The 21718-nt window shown below is 45.8% G+C and overlaps 1 protein-coding gene across 1 annotated transcript in view; it reads left to right on the forward strand.

The window, feature by feature from the left end:
- Positions 1-21718, forward strand: part of BRIP1 (BRCA1 interacting helicase 1) — a 186959-nt gene that overhangs the window by 150432 nt on the left and 14809 nt on the right. Inside the window, exon 17 of the mRNA XM_060259393.1 lies at positions 19043-19155. Coding sequence (XP_060115376.1) covers positions 19043-19155 — 113 coding nt within the window. The remainder of the gene's footprint in view (positions 1-19042; positions 19156-21718) is intronic.

Here is a 21718-nt window from a genome sequence, read left to right on the forward strand (position 1 = left end):
TTGAAGGATGCACTGTTTTCTCCCACTCTGCAACTAAAGCCTTTATGAAGGGAATCCTGCGCATCCAACCTCCAATTCATCAGCTACCGCCCACTTGGAGTTTATCTCATCCTGAGCCAACTCTTAAAACCACCTTTCGAGCCTATGGCGTCTATTCCTCTGAACCTTCTGTCATGGAAGACGGCATTGCTGGTGGCACTTACATCGGGTAGAAGGGTCAGTGACATTTGTGCTTTCAGGGCAGATCCTCCATATACTATCTTCCATCATGATCGAGTAATATTACACCCTGACCCATCCTTTCTACCTAAAGTCGTTTCACCGTTTCATTTAGGAAAACCTACTCTGCCTTCATGTTTCCAACTTCCTAGTGATGAAGGTCAACGGGCCCTTCACAGTTTGGATGTGCGTAGGGCTCTTGCCTTTTACATTGAAAGGACACGTTCTTTCCGCACTGACACTAGACTTTTCGTAGCCTATGGAACCTACAACCAGGGTCGCAAAATCTCAACCCAAAGATTTTCCAAATGGGTAGTTGCGGCTATTTCCTTACGCTACAGACTGGCTAAGCAACCTGTACCAGAACGTTTATGAGCTCATTCCACTCGAGCCGTGTCCACATCATCAGCCTTCTGCAAGGGCGTCCCGATGGAAGACCTCTGCGCTGCTGCGGTTTGGTCTTCTTCATCTATGTTTGCCATGCACTACACCTTAGACGTCCGTGCTCGGCATGACGCGTCCTTCGTACAGGCTGTATTACGTTCCATTTTTGACTGACGTCCCCAGTCTTCTATTCTGTAAGTACATTCCTTATTTTCTCATATGCCTACTTAACCTCTGTCTTCTTATTACAGATCCAGCTCCTGCCTCCGGGCAAAATAGCTTGCCAGTCACCCATGTGTGGGACTGCACAAAGACTACGAAGAAGATGGACAGGTTTCTTACCTGTAACTGATGATCTTCAAGTAGTCATCTGTGCAGTCACACACGCCCGCCCAGGCTTCCCCGCTGCCGGATTGTTTTAATTTCTCTACTTATTAGATTTCTCTATACAGTGGCTAGAAGAAACTGGGTGGGTGGAGCGCCTCTCTCCCGTTCTAGGCATGCGCGGTGGATGCCTCCTCTCCAGAACGAGAGGGAGTGTGCGCCAAAATTAACGCTTAAGATTGCTTTGAATTCTCCGAGGTCGGGTTTGATCCAGACTGATAACCCATGTGTGTGACTGCACAGATGACCACTCGAAGATCATCAGTTACAGGTAAGAAACCTGTCCATTCCAGCTTTTATACTATTTTGAGGGGTGGTTTCCCGTCTGGACTATGTTGGGTTTTTAGTGACTGTTAATGGCCCTTCTGGGGCAAACGGAATAGGTTCCCAGGTTTAGACAGAGGGTGGGGATGGGAGCTAATGGGTGTCAGGAAGGCTTGTGATGGTTTTAATGTTTGAGATTAATTTTATCTCGGTATTCTGGGGGATGTGGCAGGAAAGGAGGGGGTTTGTGCACCGGGTGTACACATTAACATAGGTATTACACAAAAGGGATTGGGTGAGGTGTTGGAGACATGAGAGGATTCGCCAGTTATTGCCAGCCGCCGTTGAGTATTCAGATACTATACCTGATGGAATCCATCGTTACTGTTGTTCCATTGTAGGATGGGGGGAAGCAACTGGAGATTGACCTCAAGGATACCTTTTTCAGCTTAAGACAGAAACCATTGTGTGCGCCCAGACAGTGTTCTCCCTTGGCCTCTTTTTAGGATATCTAGTTCAGGTCAGGAAGTAGGAACCCCATTACTTGTTGGGGTGCTCCCAGGAGTTAAGGCAGCACCTCTTGGCTACAGACTGGCAGCAGCTCACCAGGGATCCAAGCAGAGACGAGAGGAGCAGAGCATCTGCTTGGCATGCGGAAGGTCCCTGATTCAGTTCCCAGCATCTCCATTTCAGAGGATTAGTTGACGTGCAATCCTGGAAAGCCACTGCAGGCCAGAATGCACAGTACTGACCATGGTAGACCAAGGGTCTGACTTGGTATAAGGCAATTCCATGTGTTAATGTATTTTCCAGCACTTGGCACCCAAGATCCTTTTAACTGAAGATTCCCGGTCTTTGTTTTATATTATTTATTTCAGGTAATTATATCCCACCTTTCATGAGGTGACTTCCAATATCACAAAAGGCAGAGAATAAAATATTGTATAGTACAGCAGGCAGCCACTACCCCATTATAAAAGAATCAGCCAGCAACCATTAAAACAGTAGTTAAAAAAACCCAACCCAGCCAAATAGCTGTCCCAAGACCCCTCATATCATTCACACAACTGATCGACAGTCCCTCTACAACACTACTTCCATGGACAGATGAAACTGCCTTATACTGAATCAGACCCTTGGTCCGTCAAAGTCAGTATTGTCTACTCAGACTGGCAGCAGCTCTCCAGGGTTTCAGGCAGAGGTCTTTTACATCACCTACTACCTTTTAAATGGAGGTATTGGGGACTGAACTTGGAACCTTCGCATGCCAAGCAGATGCTGTACCACTTATTAAGGATTGCATAGAAAATCTCCTGCATCGTTCTGTCTTCTGACTGCAGTGCAGAAATCATTAAAAGAAGGTGCTAGTTAAGAGTTCTGTCATTTTAGAGTCCTGTGCAGAATGCCTTTGCCTAACTATGGAAAGTCCAGATCATCACAAAGGGCTTGGGGATAGCGTTATCGCCTCACTTGGCCCCACATTTAATCTCAATATGCTGGCACCAGTGAAGAAAACCTTTTCCCTAAACGTGCCTTTTGGTGAAGCCCTTGGATAAGTAATAGGGCAGAGGCAAACTTTTCCCTTCCTGCCGCAAGTAGTTTACTTTTCTGATCCATAAAGGGGAAAAAAATCCAAAGTGATTTTCTTGTGTTTAGCTTGTCCTTAGCAAGTAGTGCTGACCTTTAAGTTTTTACCTGACTGTCAAAGTATGTTGAAGGCTTTAAAAATGAAGCTATCACCTTGGGGATTTGTAAGGATGACTGACACTTACCACTTCACTTTAGACACAGCGGCACTGAGCGCATGCAGCAGCCGTCGTACCTCAAGGGAAGCGGTTTGATTTTTTTTCTTCACTTCTGCTTCACTGGAAATGGATTGGATTTTCTCTTCAGAGGAGAGTTTTGGTTGCATTAGATTTTAATCAAGTCACTTGTTCGCAGTCCCTCAAAGCCTGTGCCGTTGCGATGAGTAGATGGGCCCGGGGTGAACGTGCTACTTGATTTGTCAGCCCCACAGAACTTCCAGAGATACCCATGTGTTTCTCCTTTGACAGCGCTAGAAAGTGTTTTCCTACTTGCAGCATTATATAAACCTGCCCTGTTTCCTTTGTCACGGGAGTTAAGGGTGAAAAGGGGAAAGAAATGGGGTCTATTATAGATCCCAAAGGTGAAAGAGCTGGTAGGGGCTGGGGTGTTGGGCCAGGGAGACCTGGGATTGGATCCAAAATAAGTTTTCTAATAATGGACTACCTTCTGAAACCTGTCTTTGAGACAGAAGTGAAACCACCACAAAAGCGTGCCTCCCAGTCCCAACTTTGAAAGGCTGTCCAGAAGGTATCGAAAGCTGCCAAGAGGTCCGGGAGAATTAACAGGGTCACACTCCATTTCTTGGTGCAGATAATCCACCAGGGCAACCGAGTCCATTTCAGGCCCATAACCAGACCTGATATCAGATTTGGAATGGGTCTGAACAATCAGTTTCATTCATAGCTCCCTGAAGTTGCCCAGCCACCACTCATTTAATCACCTTGCTCAAGAATGGTACCTTTGAGAGTCCCCTGTGCAAGAGCCAGTCATTTCCGGCTCTGAGTGACGTTGCTTTCACAATATTTCCACTGCAGACTTTTTTTACAGGTTAGTTTGCCATTGCCTTCCCCAGTCATCTACACTTCCCCCCCCAGCAAGCTGGGTACTCATTTTACCGACTTTGGAAGGATGGAAAACTGAGTCAACCTTGAGCCGGCTACCTGGACCCAGCTTCCTCCAGGATCGAACTCAGGTTGTGAGCAGAGTTTGGACTGCAATACTGCAACTTTACCACTCTGCCCCACGGGGCTCTTCTACCTTTGAGATTAGATGGTAGTTATTCACCTCTTCTGGGTCCAGAGTAGGTTTCTTTAGGTATGTCTAAACCACTGCCCATTTCAAGGAAGGAGTGGTCATGCCCTCTCTCAGGGAGGCATCTCCTGGACCCAGTCTGCCAGCTATCCCCCCTCCCTTTATAGACTTAAGCAGCTGGAAGGGGCAAAGGTTGTAGTAATTAAGAGATCAGGAATGGGCAGTTGAAGTATTCTTACCTCCACATGTAACCTTGGTCAAGGCTGATTGGGTTCCTGCTGGCCAGAGTTTATAACCAGCTTCAAAATTTAGGGTTGCCAGCTCTGGGTTGGGAAATACCTGGAGTCAGGATTTTTTTTTTTTGTAGCAGAAACTCCTTTGCATATTAGGCCACACACCCCTGATGTAGCCAATCCTCCAAGAGCTTACAGGGCTCTTCTTACAGGGTTGTATGGAGGACTGGCTACATCAGGGGTGTGTGGCTTAATACGCAAAGGCGTTCCTGCTACCCAAAAAAAGGAAAAAAGCCCTGCCTGGAATGTTTGGGAGTGGAGACTAAGGAGGACAGGGTTGGAGGAGGGGAGGGACTTCCATGTGTTTACGATGCCATATAGTCCATCTTCCAAAGAAGCCGTGTTTTCTGGAGGAACTGATCTCCATTGCCTGGATTTCTGCCTGGAGATCAGTTGTCTCCAGGAGACAACTGGAGATCTGTCATTTCAAAAGCCCTCTAGCCACCAGTCGGAGGTTGGCAACCCTGTAACCTGTCTTAAACAACAACAACAACAAGACCATAGATTTATACCCCACCCTTCTCTATGAATCAGAGTCTCAGAGCGGCTTACCATCTCCTTTATCTCCTTCCCCCACAACAGACACCCTGTGGGGTGGGTGGGGCTGAGAGAGCTTTTACAGCAGCTGCCCTTTCAAGGTCAACTCTTGAGAGAGCTATGGCTGACCCAAGGCCATTCCAGCAGGTGCAAGTGGAGGAGGGGGGAATCAAACCCGGTTCTCCCAGATAAGAGTCCGCACACTTAACCACTACTACTGCAAACTGTCTCTCAAACAAGGACAATGTACAGTAAAGGGGGCATGTGTAAAACAGCTCTTGGAACCTCCAGCGAACTTTCGTTTGTGCAACTCGAGCCTCTTTTGTGCCTGTTACCACAGCTTGCCCTTGGAAATGCTCGAAGACCGCAGCTTCCCCTTAATATCTTGGCCCCAAAAGACTAATACAGATTTGTGTGTTCAGATCTAGCTTTTAGTGACTCCGCGGAGGAGCAAGAGAATCTTTGAAGTATGCTCTTGTGGCCGCCCAAGTCTTTATGCATGCACTATTTAGCCTTAATTCTCACAGATGTTTACTCTTCCTTTGGAAGCATGGGAGGGTGTTAAAAGCTGCAGTGTTTAATGCTGCTCCCACTTAAAAAGATTTCACTTATATTATAAGAGAGAGAGAGAGAGAGAGAGACGGGGTTTTGATGTCTTGCTTTCTCACACCAGCTGACTTTTACAGCTGCTTGGCAGTCGCCAAGAGGAAAGCCGGATGGTGAGCCATGCTGTGAATGAGTGGGATCGCGTTGCTATTTCAGGTGGAAGCGCAACTCTCAGTTTGACTCGTGAAATTTGTAAAAATAGAAAGAAATGCTGTTGTCGTAGATGAGTTGGTTTGCCCTTTTTTGTGCTGTTGTCAGACGCTAAATGTGAGAACATGGAAATGTTAACTCTTGATGATGGTGGGTGGAGCCTTCCCCTCACTGACCCCACTCCCGTGAGCAAATCTTGAAGCTTTCCACCAGCCTAAGGAGCTTTCCTTCAGAGAAAGTCCAGAAAAGAGCAACAAGAATGATTAAAGGGCTGGAACACTTTCCCTATGAAGAAAGGTTGAAACGCTTGGGACTCTTTAGCTTGGAGAAACGTCGACTGCAGGGTGACATGATAGAGGTTTATAAGATAATGCATGGGATGGAGAAAGTAGAGAAAGAGGTACTTTTCTCCCTTTCTCACAATACAAGAACTCGTGGGCATTCAATGAAATTGCTGAGCAGACAGGTTAATACGGATAAAAGGAAGTAATTCTTCACCCAAAGGGTGATTAACATGTGGAATTCACTGCCCCAGGAGGTGGTGGCGGCCACAAGCATGGCCACCTTCAAGAGGGGTTTAGATAAAAATATGGAGCAGAGGTCCATCAGTGGCTATTAGCCACAGTGTGTGTGTATATATAAAATTTTTTGCCACTGTGTGACACAGTGTTGGACTGGATGGGCCATTGGCCTGATCCAACATGGCTTCTTTTATGTTCTTATGTTCTTAGTTTATGTGGGGTTTTTCCCAAGGGCTGGAGGAAGGCAGCTTGCAGGATGGTTAGATTCACCCCCAGCAGGCTGCAGATTTTCCTGTTTAGTAGAGGTCAGATTGTAGCCCACAGTGTATAGGAGCTGTTTTTGAATTCACTTATGTTCAGGGAATCATTTTATATATTGACCTGCCTTCTGAAAGATCTCTCAGCACCTACCAAAGAACCTCTGCAGTGTTGTAGTAGATTCTTGAACACCTTATATTGTATTATATACATGCAGAGCTTTTTTTGAGCAGGAATACACAGGAATACAGTTCCAACTGGCTTGGGGTCAGGGGGCGTGGCCTGATAGCAAATGAGTTCCTGCTGGGCTTGCTCTACAGAAAAACCCCTGGGTACATGCATGTGATGAAAATACAAGGTCTCGGAGTCAGTCTTGCTGCAGCCAGGTGCTTTATATAAGTGAGCGAGAACCATTTCACGTAGTCCCATAGTGAACTCACAGTGAACCCAGAGTGGTGACTGGCCTTCCGGCTCAGGACCAGTGGAGCAGCGGGCATGGGGTGAGAGTCTGTTGCAGCAAAGGTGGAGTGGACATCTCAAAGCATCTCCCCTGCCTTCCCAGCTCTTTAGAGGGTTCCTCGGGCGCCTCTATGGACAGGAGCCTTTTCCTCAACTCCCACCTCTTGTGCTTGGCACCTGTGGTTTAAATCTCCCTCCCCGTGGCCTCCAGTGTGTTTCAGCTGCCCCTGCTTTGCCCAGCTGTTTTTGGCTGCCCACACTTTAAGGGGCCCACACCTTGGGCATCCTCTGACCCGTCACAATTTATTAATACATTTTGTTTGATTTTTAGTCTCAGTTTGACACTGCTTAGAGCTGAATTGGCTGATGAACAGTATCATTAAGGTAAAGAACACCAGAAGAAGAATTGCAGATTTATACCTCATCCTTCTCTCTGAATCAGAGACTCAGAGTGGCTTACAATCTCCTTTAGCTTCTCCCCCCACAACAGACACCCTGTGAGGTGGGTGGGGCTGAGAGGGCTGTCACAGCAGCTGCCCTTTTAAGGACAACCTCTGCCAGAGCTATGGCTAACCCAAGGCCATTCCAGCGGGTGCAGGTGGAGGAGTGGGGAATCAAACCCGATTCTCCCAGATAAGAGTCCGCACACTTAACCACTATACCAAACTGGCTCTCACTCACCAGCTAATGTGCACCTTGAGGCCTAAGTTAAGAGAAAGAGAGAGAGAGAGACTTGTCTTTGTATCTCTCCAGTAGGAAGCAGCCATGGAGCTGTGATGGGGAGAGGGAGGCAAGAGCCGCTGAAGGAAAAGCTAGGCCATGGCGCAGCTGCATCAGCAGCCATGGAAAAGGAAGCAGAGAAGAATGTTGCTTGCGGGATGGCTTGGAGCCCTGTAAGGGCCAACTCTGACTCACGGGCTGTATGCTTGACTCTCCTGATAAACCTCTTTGTGTCGCCACTGGGGAGAAAGGCAGGATATAAATAAGATAATAAATAAAAATAAAATAAAGTAGGGGCACTGGCGAGGTCTTTTAAACCCTTCCATTGCCCTGCATGAGCTGAAAATGTATCCAAGAAAATTCTCAACGTGCCAAGGGAAGGGAGGATTCATAGCAGTTAGTGAATTATCTTTCAGGGTAACTTTTCCCACCAGGACTGAGCTTTACATAGAGGAGTCTTTCATAAGCTTTCATGGAACCAGTTGGAAGAACATTACTGCTTGGTGATGAGTTAAGAATCACATAGCTACACCAACCTTGGCCCTAACGCCAGTTATAAGTTGTGCACGTACACCCTCGTGTTTTCCAGAGGACATCTGTCGCATTTTAGATCAATGTTTTGGTCCCATTGTTTTGTACTGATCAGTTTTGTTCCTCGTATCGCTGTTCTAAAATACCAGTTTATTTAATTTTCAAATACTTGAATTAAAGCCTAGTTTATATTCTCCTCCACCACTAGCAATATGTAGCACTGTGTTAGATTAAACCAAAATAGTGAATATTTGCCAGATTAGATAAGATCTTTTCTGTATTTTGAATAGACATCATCCAAAGCCTAGAGCAGCAGTTTGTCAGTAAAATATATATTGTGATAAGTTTCCCTGATAGTTATGTTTATAATACGAGGATACTGAATGGAAAATGTTTCTTGGGTATGCTCTTCTTGTTCCAACATAGTTTTCCTTTAATCTGTTTTTTGGGTCAAAAGGTTTCTGCTTTGACTGAAGATAAAACCATTCTGCATGAGTGTCTGGTAGACAGTGTGTTTATTTTTACTGGAGTGAAGTTTTCTTAATGGCCCGAATTTGTCCGTTTTAACAGGTTTAGCCATTGTATTTATTTAATGGGCTGAACTCTCGCTCTTAAAAGGCTTTATCGCTCCGGAATAAAACAGTGCCATGCCGATCTTACATTTTGTTTATGTGAGGGTATCGTAATCTTTTTGGGAACTTTGAGCATCGTGTGCCTTTAGCATTGTTTTAGCATCCTTTACACAGGAGCTGCATGTAGGAGTCCAGTGTTACCCAAACTTTTAATACCAAATCTTTAATGTGGTGTTAAAATTGGATGCCTGCATCGTTCTCCCGCTCAAAAATAAAACCAGCTCCTGGGTGAAGTAATAAGCATCATTCTTACATCTGCATGATCGACCATTTAATATTGATTCCTTGCAGCCCTTTGATTTGCACGGTCAGTGCAGGCTCAGAGTGGTTGCTTTAGGAGCAATGCTACCGTCCTCCTCACTTCATCACCACAGGAAATGGTGGCAGCTACATGCATAGATGGCTTCAAGAGCAGATTAGATAAACATATGGAGCAGTGGCCAATCAGTGGCTATTAGCAACGGGGTATAGATGGAACTCTCTGTCTGGGGTAGTGATGCTCTGTATTCTTGGTGCTTGGGGGAGGGACAACAGTGGGAGGGATTCTAGTGTCCTGGCCCCACTGGTGGACTTCCTGATGGCACCTGGGTTTTTTGGCCACTGTGGGACAGAGCGTTTGACTGGATGGGCCATTGGCCTGATCCAACATGGCTTCTCTTACGTTCTTATCCTTTCTTGCTGCTCGTATATTGATGCAGCTCAAAAATTGCATCAGGCTTCCCATCTAACTTAGTGTCTTTAATTCTCCAAGGGTCGGGTGCATTGTGCTGTTTGGATGTAGCCCTGCATTGCTGGAGTTTGATTGGGGGTGGGGTGGGCCGAGTCAACAAGAGGAACTTGTTAGTGCCTTCTTTTGGCAGCTTTGTAGAAGGGTAGGCCATGATATCTTTAGATTTTCTTCTTTCTCATTTCCAAGCTTTTAAGCGGGGCACCGTTCGTATGTTCAGCTCTGTGAAGCGAGTCAGGCCACCCAGTGAGCTTGCTGGCTGCGCACAGATTCTGAATGTTTGTTGCGCCCTTCCGATTTTGTTGCCATTCATAATTTCACATGCACTTTTTAGTATGCAGAAAGTGTGCTTGCAAATTCTTATCTTCTTGGGGGAAGGTTAAGCTGTAAGGCGGCAGCTTAGCCAAGGCCACCCAAGCAGAGCAGGACTGAGGGGGTCTTGTGTTTGGACTCGAGACAGTGCATGTTGGCTCTTTCAGAGAAACAGAATTTGAAGTATGTTCTACAAGGAAATGTGCTAGAGCGTGGCTGATGCGGGGTGGTGGTGGGGGAGAAGGAGAGTATATTTCGAGACTGGCAGAAGTGGGATTGTAAATGGACTAAAAATAAAATATGCCCAAATACAGTTTTAGCTGCATTCCAAGAAATGTTGATTTATTTGGGCAATTTTAGCCCACCTTTCTCCTCTAAAGGGCATGTTACAATGTTAGGTACAAGAAACAAGGATAAAAGCGACTCGCAACAATAACATTTAGACGTGACAAATGCCCATAAAACGGCATGATCCAGATGTGGATCCCTTCATAGAACAACCACCATTCGCCTCCGTCACAGTGGCTATTTCCTCAGTTACGAGGGCCCGTCTGAACCATTCTGCCTTTCATGGAACTATGGCAAAGAGAGCCTCCCTGGCTTCCTGTTGAGAGGAGCCTGTAGTGGGAAAAGCTCCAAAATGGGTCACAATCCTGACCAGCATGATGAACAGTATGCAGGGGCATGGCTTCTGGGTGCTTGCAGTATACTGGCAGGGAGAGACAGATATCTAACCCCACTGTCTCCTTGGAAATCAGACACTAATTTCATAAAAGTGGACTAGAAGAGAGTGGCAACTGCACGGGCCTTCTTAGAGTGGCACCTTTTGAAGACATTGTATGTATGCCAGTGGAGCACACTTCACTTCTCCTGGGGCATTATAGTATGTATTTGGCCTTTAGACAGAGTATGGGCAGATGTATTCTTATAGTTGTCCGCAAGGTCATTCTCCTGGTCCAGGATTCGAATCTTGAGCATCAACAGCCCTTCTCTTTGCGTTCTGTGGACCCTCATAAACCTGTTCATGTCATTTTGGACGTGTTCCTGGTATAATTTTCCACCGCAACGTGACAGAGCCTGGAGCATTCCCTTCCAACCCCTCTTCTGTTCCCAGAAGAATTCCTACCTCGCTGGCTCCCTTTCATTGCTGAACATCTTCTGCAAAAAGCATAATTTACTTTCTGCTTCATGGGGGGGGGGGAGCATAGCAAAGTGGGATTCGACTGTCCTGTAAATCATTCAGTGATATTTTTATTAAGTAGCAGAAAGTAAAAAGTTTATTTGTAGCTGTTTTTTTCTTCTTGTTGGTGCTGTCCTCGAAATTCAGCTTGAGTGAAGGGGATAGGTGGAATAGTGGGGGGTGGGAGCATCTTTGGTTAGTGTTCAGTTGCAGGGGAGATCTGTCTCATTAAGCATTGAAGGAAACGGCAGTTAGCAGGTATAATGCTGTTAGACTCCGGCTAATGCGAACGTGGCTGTGACCTCCCAGATAGATCAAAGCCTAATCTCTCTGACAGCTACAAGATGACATGGCTTGCCACAGGCCTTCGGCTGCTCCTTGCGGAAGCTCTTTTGTCTGCAGAGCACGCCTGATAGCTAGAAGTATATTTTTAAAGATGAACAGGTAGAAGTAAAGGGCTGTCTTTTGACATTTTAACTAATCCCTTCTAGCCTGTGGTTTACTGCACATTTAGGATATTTGCTAGCAGGAGACGCTGGCTTTTCCACATATGTACCATGTCATGTCGAATCAGGCGTCACTTTGATGCCTGATAATGCAAACTTATACAGTGAAATGGATTCTGATTGCATTAAAGTGACGTGTGCTGACCTTTTACCTGTTATGTGATTTACAAGGAATGCTTAACCCTTAACAAGCAAACACAGGGGCTTTGCTGTTTTTTTAAAGAGCGGGAGAAAGTGGTGTTTCCTAGCACAGTTGTTAAGCACTAATGGGTTCTTCTTATCTTACAGTTTGTGTAGGCTAGGCATCAGCAAATAGTAAGAACATAAGAACATAAGAGAAGCCATGTTGGATCAGGCCAACGGCCCATCAAGTCCAACACTCTGTGTCACACAGTGGCAAAAAAAATTTATATACACACATACACTGTGGCTAATAGCCACTGATGGACCTGTGCTCCATATTTTTATCTAAACCCCTCTTGAAGGTGGCTATACTTGTGGCCGCCACCACCTCCTGTGGCAGTGAATTCCACGTGTTAATCACCCTTTGGGTGAAGAAGTACTTCCTTTTATCCGTTTTAACCTGTCTGCTCAGCAATTTCATCGAATGCCCACGAGTTCTTGTATTGTGAGAAAGGGAGAAAAGTACTTCTTTCTCTACTTTCTCCATCCCATGCATTATCTTGTAAACCTCTATCATGTCACCCCGCAGTCGACGTTTCTCCAAGCTAAAGAGTCCCAAGCGTTTCAACCTTTCTTCATAGGGAAAGTGCTCCAGCCCTTTAATCATTCTAGTTGCCCTTCTCTGGACTTTCTCCAATGCTATAATATCCTTTTTGAGGTGCGGCGACCAGAACTGCACACATAGTCTTTGTGAACACTCTGTAACTATTGTGCATAAAGTGCATAATAAACTGTTGTGCATCAATAAAGCGAGCCATTGGGGTTTCGGGTGCCATTAAGAGCTTCGGACAGATCAACACCCACTGGACAGCTCTTCTGTACAAGACCAACTGATATTTCAGTTTGGTTTGCAAAGGAAAACTTCCCAGGGGAGTTGTGACAGCATGGTGAAGAGTGATATGGATAGATTATGTGTCTCACACTCCAAAATGTCTTGTAACTGCCCTGAAAGTTGGTAATGTATTTCTTTTAAAAGATACAAATTACAAAAAGGTATGTGTTTGAAAATAACAATGGGAAGCGTAAATTGACATTTTTGTATATGGACACACAATCTATCCAGAGCAGGGGTCCCCAACATTTTTGAGTTTATGGGTAACTTTGGAGTTCTAACACACTGTGGTGGGTACAAAATGGCTGCTGCAGGAGGTAGAGCTAGCCACAAAATGGCTGCCCCAGCTTACCGTCAGTCACACATTGAAGATCCATGGGTTGTGGTGGCAGCTGATTCCTGATCAATTTTAAAAAAAATATCTGCACAGCCAGTCAAAGCTCCAGTGACCAACCAAAAGCCTTGCTAAGCTAACTCCCCATCTGACTCCTCCCACTTTCGGGAAACAGTTTGCAGGCACCAGCAAAGGTGTTTTGGGGCACTAGGGCACCTGGTTGGGTCCCCTGATCCAGTGGGTTGCTTTCAGTTTGCTCCCTAATAATTTGGAAATTCTAGAATTTAAGCCATGATCTTGAATACTCTGCTTAGAAGTCTGTTTCACTGAAACAAACAGGGTTTGCTCCTAAGCAAATATGTTAAGACGAATGGCTTAACGTTGGATCTGAATAACTGACAACCCCACATACTTCAGCTTTGGATATGAAAATGTAGGCGAAGGGTGCAACTCCTACTGAAGTTACTTGCGGGGCCTAGTCTGGAATAAGTGGTTTATGGATTGTATCTCAGATACATTTAGTTAGAGAACCTATCCACTTCTGTGCAACAGCTGCCCTCTCAGGGTCTAGGCCTCTAATCCTCCCTTGCCTGCCAGTTCCTTTCTGCCATGCAGAGCCTCTTTCCTGCGTTCCAGGTCTGCCTCCATCCTGCTGTCCTTTTTGCTCTTCCTGTCTCTGCCGTTCTTTATTTCCTCAGCTCGATTCCTGTGCCTCAGTTCCTTTGGCTACTCTGCCACTTTATTTATTTATTTAGAATTTATATCCCGCCCTTCCCACGAATGGCTCAGGGCGGCTTCCAACAATAGATCCCACATAACAATAAGCGATATTTAAACATGTGAGGGAATAAACAATTAAAACAGATAAAACTCTAAAAATTAATAAATATTCAAGTATATATAAAGGAAATCTGGCAAGTTGCGTTAGGTTCTCAAGCTAGGTATGGGCTAGCCGGAAGAGGGTCGTCTTACAGGCCCTGCGGAACTGAACTAGGTCCCGCAGGGCCCTCACCTCCTCCGGCAGCTGATTCCACCATGTAGGGGCCATAACAGAGAAAGCCCTTTCTACCAGTGTCCCTAACACTCCTCCTGCCTGCCTGTAGCGTCCTATGGGGCCCAGAGGGCCCAGCCTTCTTGTGGATTTGACGGGCCCCCTCCCCAAGCCTTGGCTCCCCCTTCCCCCCCGATTGTCTCAGCACATGAAGCAGGTAGCAGCACCAGCAATCTCTCCCTTGAAGCACTCTGAGCAGAGTTGGGTGGGCAGATTCCGAAAGCTGGGTGGGTAGGTGGGCAGCCAGCCCCACCCCCTGCTCCCAGCAGCCCTTAGTCTGGCCATGAAGAGCTGGGGGCACCATGTGCTGCCTTTTTCCCACTGCCATGAGCCTGAACGGTCAGTTCTTGGGTGGGAGGGAGGAGAGGCCCCCAGGCTGCACAGGCTACAAGGGCAGCTAGAGTCCTTTCGGGGTGGGGAGAGAGGGAAGAGGGCAGCCAGGACATGTCTCCCCCAGCCAGTGTGTACAAGCCGCGCACATTCCCTGCTGCTCCCGTTTGGGGAAGGGCACAGGAAAGCAGGGAAATGGGGAAGGGAGCGCAGAGATACAAGTCAGCCTTTTGAACTTCGGAATTGGAAGTTGATCACTGCAGGCTAAGCTCCAGGAAAGGTAGAAGGGGAATTGGAGCTTACATGCCATTTAAATCACACTGGAGGGGGGAGAGAGAGGGCCCCCTCCCTCTCCTGCTTCTTGCTCTCACTCCCATGGCCCCCCTCCTACTCCCTATGGCCCCCTCCACCTGTGACTCTTAGCTATGGGATTGCCCTTAACTACTATGGATTTCCTTCTAAACCCTTCCTTCCTATTTCCCCTGCCCTTTTAACCAAACCTAATTCTCCTTCTCCCTTTCCTTTCGTCCACTGTCTGCTTGACACCCCTTCTTCGGCTTCCTGGTCTCCTGCTCCTTAACATCCGTTGGGGCCTTGTCCTCTGTGCAGACTTTTAATCCATACCGAACTGACAACTTTCCCTTCCCTCATAGCCTCTGGACTGCAAAGCAAACTGCCCTTGAGCCAGTGAAGCACCTCAGCCAATCAGAGTGCAATATAATATAGATCTTTATTCCTGTGTCATGTTTTACTTGTTTGGAGTGTTTCTTTGCTATGTTGCAGTACTGATAAGCCACAAAAAAACATCAGATTTGTAAATGGATCTCTCACAAGGTTCTCAGGATCTTCTCTAGATCACCCATGCTCAGCAAATCCAAATCTTGCTGGGGAAACCTTCGGGCCAGATCAGTACACTTTGACTGACAGAAATAAATATTAAATCCGCAAAATCAAACTGAATTTATTGTCTGGCTGTAACGTTTGAATCCGTAAATCTGACAGACTGTTTTTAAAGGGCATAAGTACAGAAAATAATAGTAAAATAAAAAATTTTTTTTGCCCAAATTCAAGTTGAAAGTTACCTGTCAGAAGTGGTTAGAAGTCTGCTGTTTTCTCTCCTGAAGCGTGTCCTTTCAGTTGTCAGTTTTCAAAGGTTAATATAAAACAAAAGAGCAGTGAAATTAGCTTTCCTTGTGTAGCTTTGTGCCTTTTTATAAAAAAACATCAGGTTTGGGAAAGGGAACAGCAGCAGGTCTGGACTAATTCCCTAAATACTCTCTTGCTCCTCCCCACCCTGCTTGGAGCACTGGTCCCAGCATCTTTCCTGACTATGGAATGGGGAAGCACAGAGGGCTTGTCTTGCAGGTACTACACACAGTTCCTGTTCCTTAATAGTTCCCTGTTTACTGCCCAGCAGGCCTCAGATTCCGCAGGAGCTCACAAGAGCCCAGCTCCTGAACCTTCTCCCTCTTCTCCCCCACCTACCTATCTTGTCCACTGAGTAGCAGGTGCAGCTGCATAACAATCCCTGGATTAGGAGACTGGGCAGCCAGCCATCCACCAGGGGCTTTGCCACACCCCCAGCAGCCCTTTTGACTGTGGGGGTGGTGGCCCAGGAGAGCCTGGGGCTCTCCTTTCTTGCATCAGGTTGCCTTTGGCGAGGCATATGCTAACGAGTTATGCTAATGAGCTCTGCCACCTATTTTTCTACAAAATGACCCCTGCTGCCCAGTGAGCGCATAAGGATGAGCTGTGGTTCTGCCCCTCTGCACAGTAAGGGAATGGAGGTGCGGGGGACCAGCTATGAGCTGAGTGCCGGTGGTCTGTCCTTGCCTCCCAGGGAAGGGTAAATTGAGGCTGAGTACTCACTGGGTATAACCACTTGTGCTTCCAGGGCCATGAGATGTCTGCACTTTGCAGATCAAGTTTGCATAGAGCTCACATATAGAATAAAAATGCCAAGGACACTTAGGCCTGAATCATAGTCACCTGCCAGGCTGTGTGCATGTGTGTGTGTGTGAATTAATGGTTATATAGTTTGGACAAAACCATGCTAGAATGAACATGTGTAGGCCAGGCGTGTATGTCTCAAACAGTGACATGGACCATAGTGGATCTTGACTGAAGCATCTGGCTCTGCCCTTGTACATCATCTGGCTCTGTTACTGAATCCGCTTCAGGGTTTTAGTACTGACATTCAAAGCCTTTTGTGGCCTGGGACCGACATGCCTGTGGGACCGCTCTCCCCATATGAGCCCCGAAGGCTGCTGCGATCCGCCAACCAACATCTTCTGGTTATCCCTGGCCCAAAGGACATCCGTCTTGCCTCGGCCAGGGCCCTTTCAGCCCTGGCCCCATCCTGCTGGAATCAGCTCCCAGTGGAGATAGAATCGTAGAATCATAGAGTTGGAAGGGACCTCCAGGGTCATCTAGTCCTACCCCCCTGCACAATGCAGGAAACTCACAAACACCTCCCCCTAAATTCACAGGATCTTCATTGCTGTCAGATGGCCAACTAGCCTCTGTTGAAAAACCTCCAAGGAAGGAGAGCCCACCACCTCCCCAGGAAGCCTGTTCCACTGAGATAGGGGCCCTACTGGATTTGTTACCTTTCCGTAGGGCCTATAAGACGGAGCTGTTCAGCCTGGCGTTTGGTTGAGGCAGGCGGACGCCCTTTGCTTTATTGCCTATACCATCGGCTATCCTCCCCCACAGTGTTCTGTTATTGAATGATTGCATCTGGGCCACTGATTTTACTCCAACCTGCACTATGAGCCCGCCCTCCTTTGTTATACCGTACTGTGCTGTGTTGCTTTTCTGATTGTATTTTTTGTTGTTGTTTTATTGTATTGTACTTGCTTGGTTTTATTTGAATGTAATCCGCCCTGAGCCCACCCGGGGAGAGGGCGGAATATAAATTAACCAAAATAAAATAAATAAATTACAGCCCAGGTACAATATCTTGGGGGAACAGGAGTCAGAATGCTGATCCTCTGCTCACACAAACAGCGGAAGAGTCCATGTTCCAGCCCTCACATTTGCAAACACAAACCCTTGGAAGGTAATAAAGAATTACTTAAGGGGGGAGGGAACAACTCATAGCTGAACGTTGGTGTTCTACCCCCAACTTCCAAGGAAAAGGAGCCTACAGTGAGGGGCAAGAATTTTTGCATCTTATTAGCAAGAGTGTTTTATCATTTTAGGATGTAATAGACCTGAGGAGGCCTGGTGTTCCAATATCAGCAATGTATACAGTTTGATAACTGGTCCATTATAGTAGTGTCTGCTTTGTAGTTGTATGATCCATGTCTGACACCTCTCCCACACCTCTCCGTATGTGTAGTCGGGGGGTGGGGGGGATGACTGGTGCTTAATGTTTCAGTGTTCAAATAGGCTTCATAAGGTTGGTTGAAATGCAGTCTCATCAGCTGGAGAATTTATCTACCTGCTGTGAGGAGTGAAGTAGGAACCCGAGTGAATTTCTCACCTGCAAGCTCTAATACAGAGGCAAGGTGCTGCTGACCAAAATAGTTATCCGTCTTTGGCTGGGAGGAGGCCTCTAAAACATTTTAAGCAAACTGGTGGTTCCTTTGTACTGAGTGTTAAGACACTGCTCAGTGAACCTCAACCCCCCCCAGGCAGAGAGGAAGAGAAAAACAGCATGAAATGTGTGAGCAAGTGGAAAAGGAAAAAAGGAAGGATACAGGAAAGATTTTACCAACATGCTGAATACCAACAGACTGAGATCCATAAGTAGCAGTTGTGAATGCTACTTCTTAAAATAGAGTGTAAGTATTTTCCTTGTCGCAAGTGCACAAGCTTTTCATATCCTCAGAGTGGTTTACGGCAGCTCACATGGATGAACTGAGATAAGTACCACTTTCAGAAATGTCGGATTCTTACCTTGATCTGTTGAATGGCTGGGTTTTTGGCCAATTTACACTAGTTTGTTTGAAAAAGTATTTCAGTTGCATTTATTGGCATGGCTCTCGTATCCAGCGGCTTCTCTTATGATCTCTACTTGATAAAGCAATTGGTGCTTTTATCACACCTTTCTGCCCTACAAAAGGCAGCTCTCACCAAATAAAGTAAAACAAGCATGGTCCCATTGCCTTCTAAAACATGTGGCGTTCCGGATTCGCTTCAAGGTGCTGGTCATAACCTTTAAAGCCCTATATGGCCTGGGACCTGCCTACCTTCGGGACAACCTCTCCCCATATGTGCCCCAGATAGCACTTCATTCGGGGTCTCAAAACCTCCTTAAGATCCCTGGACCGAGAGAGGCTCAACTGTCCATCGCCAGAGCCAGAGCGTTCTCAGCAATAGCCCCTGCCACAGGGCCTGTAAGACCAAATTAGCTATTACTCCACAGCACCGATAAACTCTCTGAATTAATATAACTGAAATAAGAACATCAGAGAAATTAGAAATGCACAGCTTGCTTTTAGGATTCTAAATTGTAGGAATTATTTGATTGTGTATTTTGTTTTAATGCTTATATGGTTTTAAATTGTGTGGTTAGCCGCCCTGAGCCCGTCAGGGGAGGGTGGGATATAAATTCAATAAAATAAAAATAAATGTTAGTCCAGCGCGCGTATCTGTTGAAGTGAACTCTGACTCAGAAAAGCTGCTGGTGGAATAAATATTGTTCGTCTTTTAGACGTTGCTTCCTTTTAAATTTTTGCTCCTGCAGGCTAGTACAGCTTCCTGCCTGGAATTATAGGTGCGGCCTGGTTCGTCGTATTGGGAGGGAACGTGTACAAGCAATTCAGAATGTCCTAATTTTTCCAGGTTGAGTTGAAAAGAAAATACAATGATCAGCACTCCAAAGCGAGGGGCCTTTTGCCAGGTAGCCAGTGGTATGAAATACAGGCCTACCGAGCTCTCAACCAAGCCCTTGGACGGTGAGTGCATTTTTGTCTTCCTGATTTATAAACTCTGTTCTAAATCTTTACTTGCCCTCCCTCTAAAGCTGGGTCAAAAGCCGTGGTCAGATTGAATTTCTTTATTTATATAATAATGTGTTGTCTGTCCTCATAATGAATATTTCTTGATACGTATCTTAGTGCCAATCCTGTAGTCATTCATCCATCGGGGAAAAGAAGGCTTTGGTCAGTTGACTGGTCAAATAAGTGGGTAAGTATTTCTGTTAGGAAAGCCGAAAAGATACTTCGGCCATCAACGGGTCTGATGCTTTAACAAGCAGATACATGTATACTCCTTCTAAGCTGTGGAGACTTAATGAGCAAAAATTCTACTTCGTGAGCTATTGGAGTTAAAGTTGTGAACTATTGCATAAATTAGTTTGCTTTGGGGACATTTTTCCTGAACTAAGACAAAAATATGTGAGCCGGTGGCTAAAAAACTATGAGCTAGCTCACACTGACTCAGCTTAGAGGGAACACTAGTTAATATATGTTGAGGGCTTCTAGTGTCCAGGCCCCACTGGTGGACCTCCTGATGGCACCTGGGGTTTTTTTTGCCACTGAGTGACACAGAGTGTTGAACTGGATGGACCATTGGCCTGTCCCAACATGGCTTCTCTTATGTTCCTATGTTCTTAATTTGGGAGAAAATAGTAATACCTAAAGGCAGCTTTGATAATAGTCAAGGGAATAATTATGTTTAGAAGAAACTACTGTATTAGAAGACTGGAGTAGATTTGTATTGTCATGGTAATAATTGAATATATTGTTAATGTTATGTATGGGTTGCTTTGAGACTGAAGGAGTAGATGGGACCGCTATTAAAAATAAAAGGCAGTAGTTAAAGACAGTTATGCTAAGTAGGCAACAGACCAAACTCTTCCTTTGGGGAGGTCCATACAGTTATAACAGGAAGCCACTGGGCAAAGGTTTGCTACACTGTCACCCTCTCCTTGGTAACAGTTAACAGCACAGTTTTAGTTAACCTTCACAGTGACATTCTCATCTCCATGGCATAATTGATAGTATAGGACCCTGGTCAAGCATAGAGTGGTCAATGAAAAGGTATTTGACTGGACTGTCGACCCTGCATCAGGTGTACTGAATTGGAGGGGGAAGCCTAATCCCTACACAAGATTCTTAATCTGTTTTGACATGCCTAATAAAATGGTCCCTTGAAAAAGAAAGAATTGTTAATATTTACATAGCACAGTACATGGTACTTTATAGAGTAGCATAAGCTGAAAGGACTTTACAATCTATATTTCCCTGTGTGGTTGGTTGGCATTCCACAAAAGAATTACTAGTACTACTACTACCACCACCACCACCACCTTGGCTAATGGACAAAGCTGTCTTCCCTGGTCACTCTGCTCTCTTTCAGAGAGCTACCATAGGCCCAAGAGGGGGCGGGTCACGAGGGAGTTTAGCCTGTTTAATCTCAACTACTACTATTACTGCTACTACTATTACCATCAGGGCTTTTTTCCCCTTGCTCATTTGCATATTAGGCCACACCCCTGATGTCACCATTGTTCCACACAGGACATTTAAAAGAGAAAGCCCAGCAGGAACTCATTTGCGTATTAGGCCACACCTTGACACCAAGCCTAATATGCGGATGGAAATGATTTTGGCCTCCTGGAACTAATAATGTAATTCATTTGGAAAACCTTCTGTGAAGGAATGGCCACCCTCCAGAGAGCACCTTCGTCCCAGATTGCTCCAAGCGGTTCTGTGAGCAACGTGGCCAAAAAGTCAGTTTTTCGTACCGCTGCCTTAGCTGGGGGCAGATACAGATAATCAGGCAGTATTCAAAGTAGTAACATAAGAACATAAGAACATAAGAGAAGCCATGTTAGATCAGGCCAATGGCCCATCCAGTCCAACATTCTGTGTCACACAGCGGCCAAATATATATATATATACACACACACATACACACTGTGGCTAATACCCACTGATGGACCTCTGCTCCATATTTTTATCTAACCCCCTCTTGAAGGTGGCCATGCTTGTGGCCGCCACCACCTCCTGTGGCAGTGAATTCCACATGTTAATCACCCTTTGGGTGAAGAAGTACTTCCTTTTATCCGTTTTAACCTGTCTGCTCAGCAATTTCATCGAATGCCCACGAGTTCTCGTATTGTGAGAAAGGGAGAAAAGTACTTCTTTCTCTACTTTCTCCATCCCATGCATTATCTTGTAAACCTCTATTATGTCACCCCTCAGTCGACGTTTCTCCAAGCTAAAGAGCCCTAAGCGTTTCAACCTTTCTTCATAAGGAAGGTGTTCCAGCCCTTTAATCATTCTAGTTGCCCTTTTCTGAACTTTCTCCAATGCTATAATATCCTTTTTGAGGTGCGGCGACCAGAACTGCACACAGTACTCCAAATGAGACCGCACCATCCATTTATACAGGGGCATTATGATACTGGCTGATTTGTTTTCAATTCCCTTCCTAATAATTCCCAGCATGGCGTTGGCCTTTTTTATTGCAAACGCACACTGTGAATTATCTACCACGACCCCAAGATCTCTC

Source organism: Heteronotia binoei, chromosome 18, assembly GCF_032191835.1.
Source record: "Heteronotia binoei isolate CCM8104 ecotype False Entrance Well chromosome 18, APGP_CSIRO_Hbin_v1, whole genome shotgun sequence".
Lineage (NCBI taxonomy): Eukaryota > Metazoa > Chordata > Lepidosauria > Squamata > Gekkonidae > Heteronotia > Heteronotia binoei.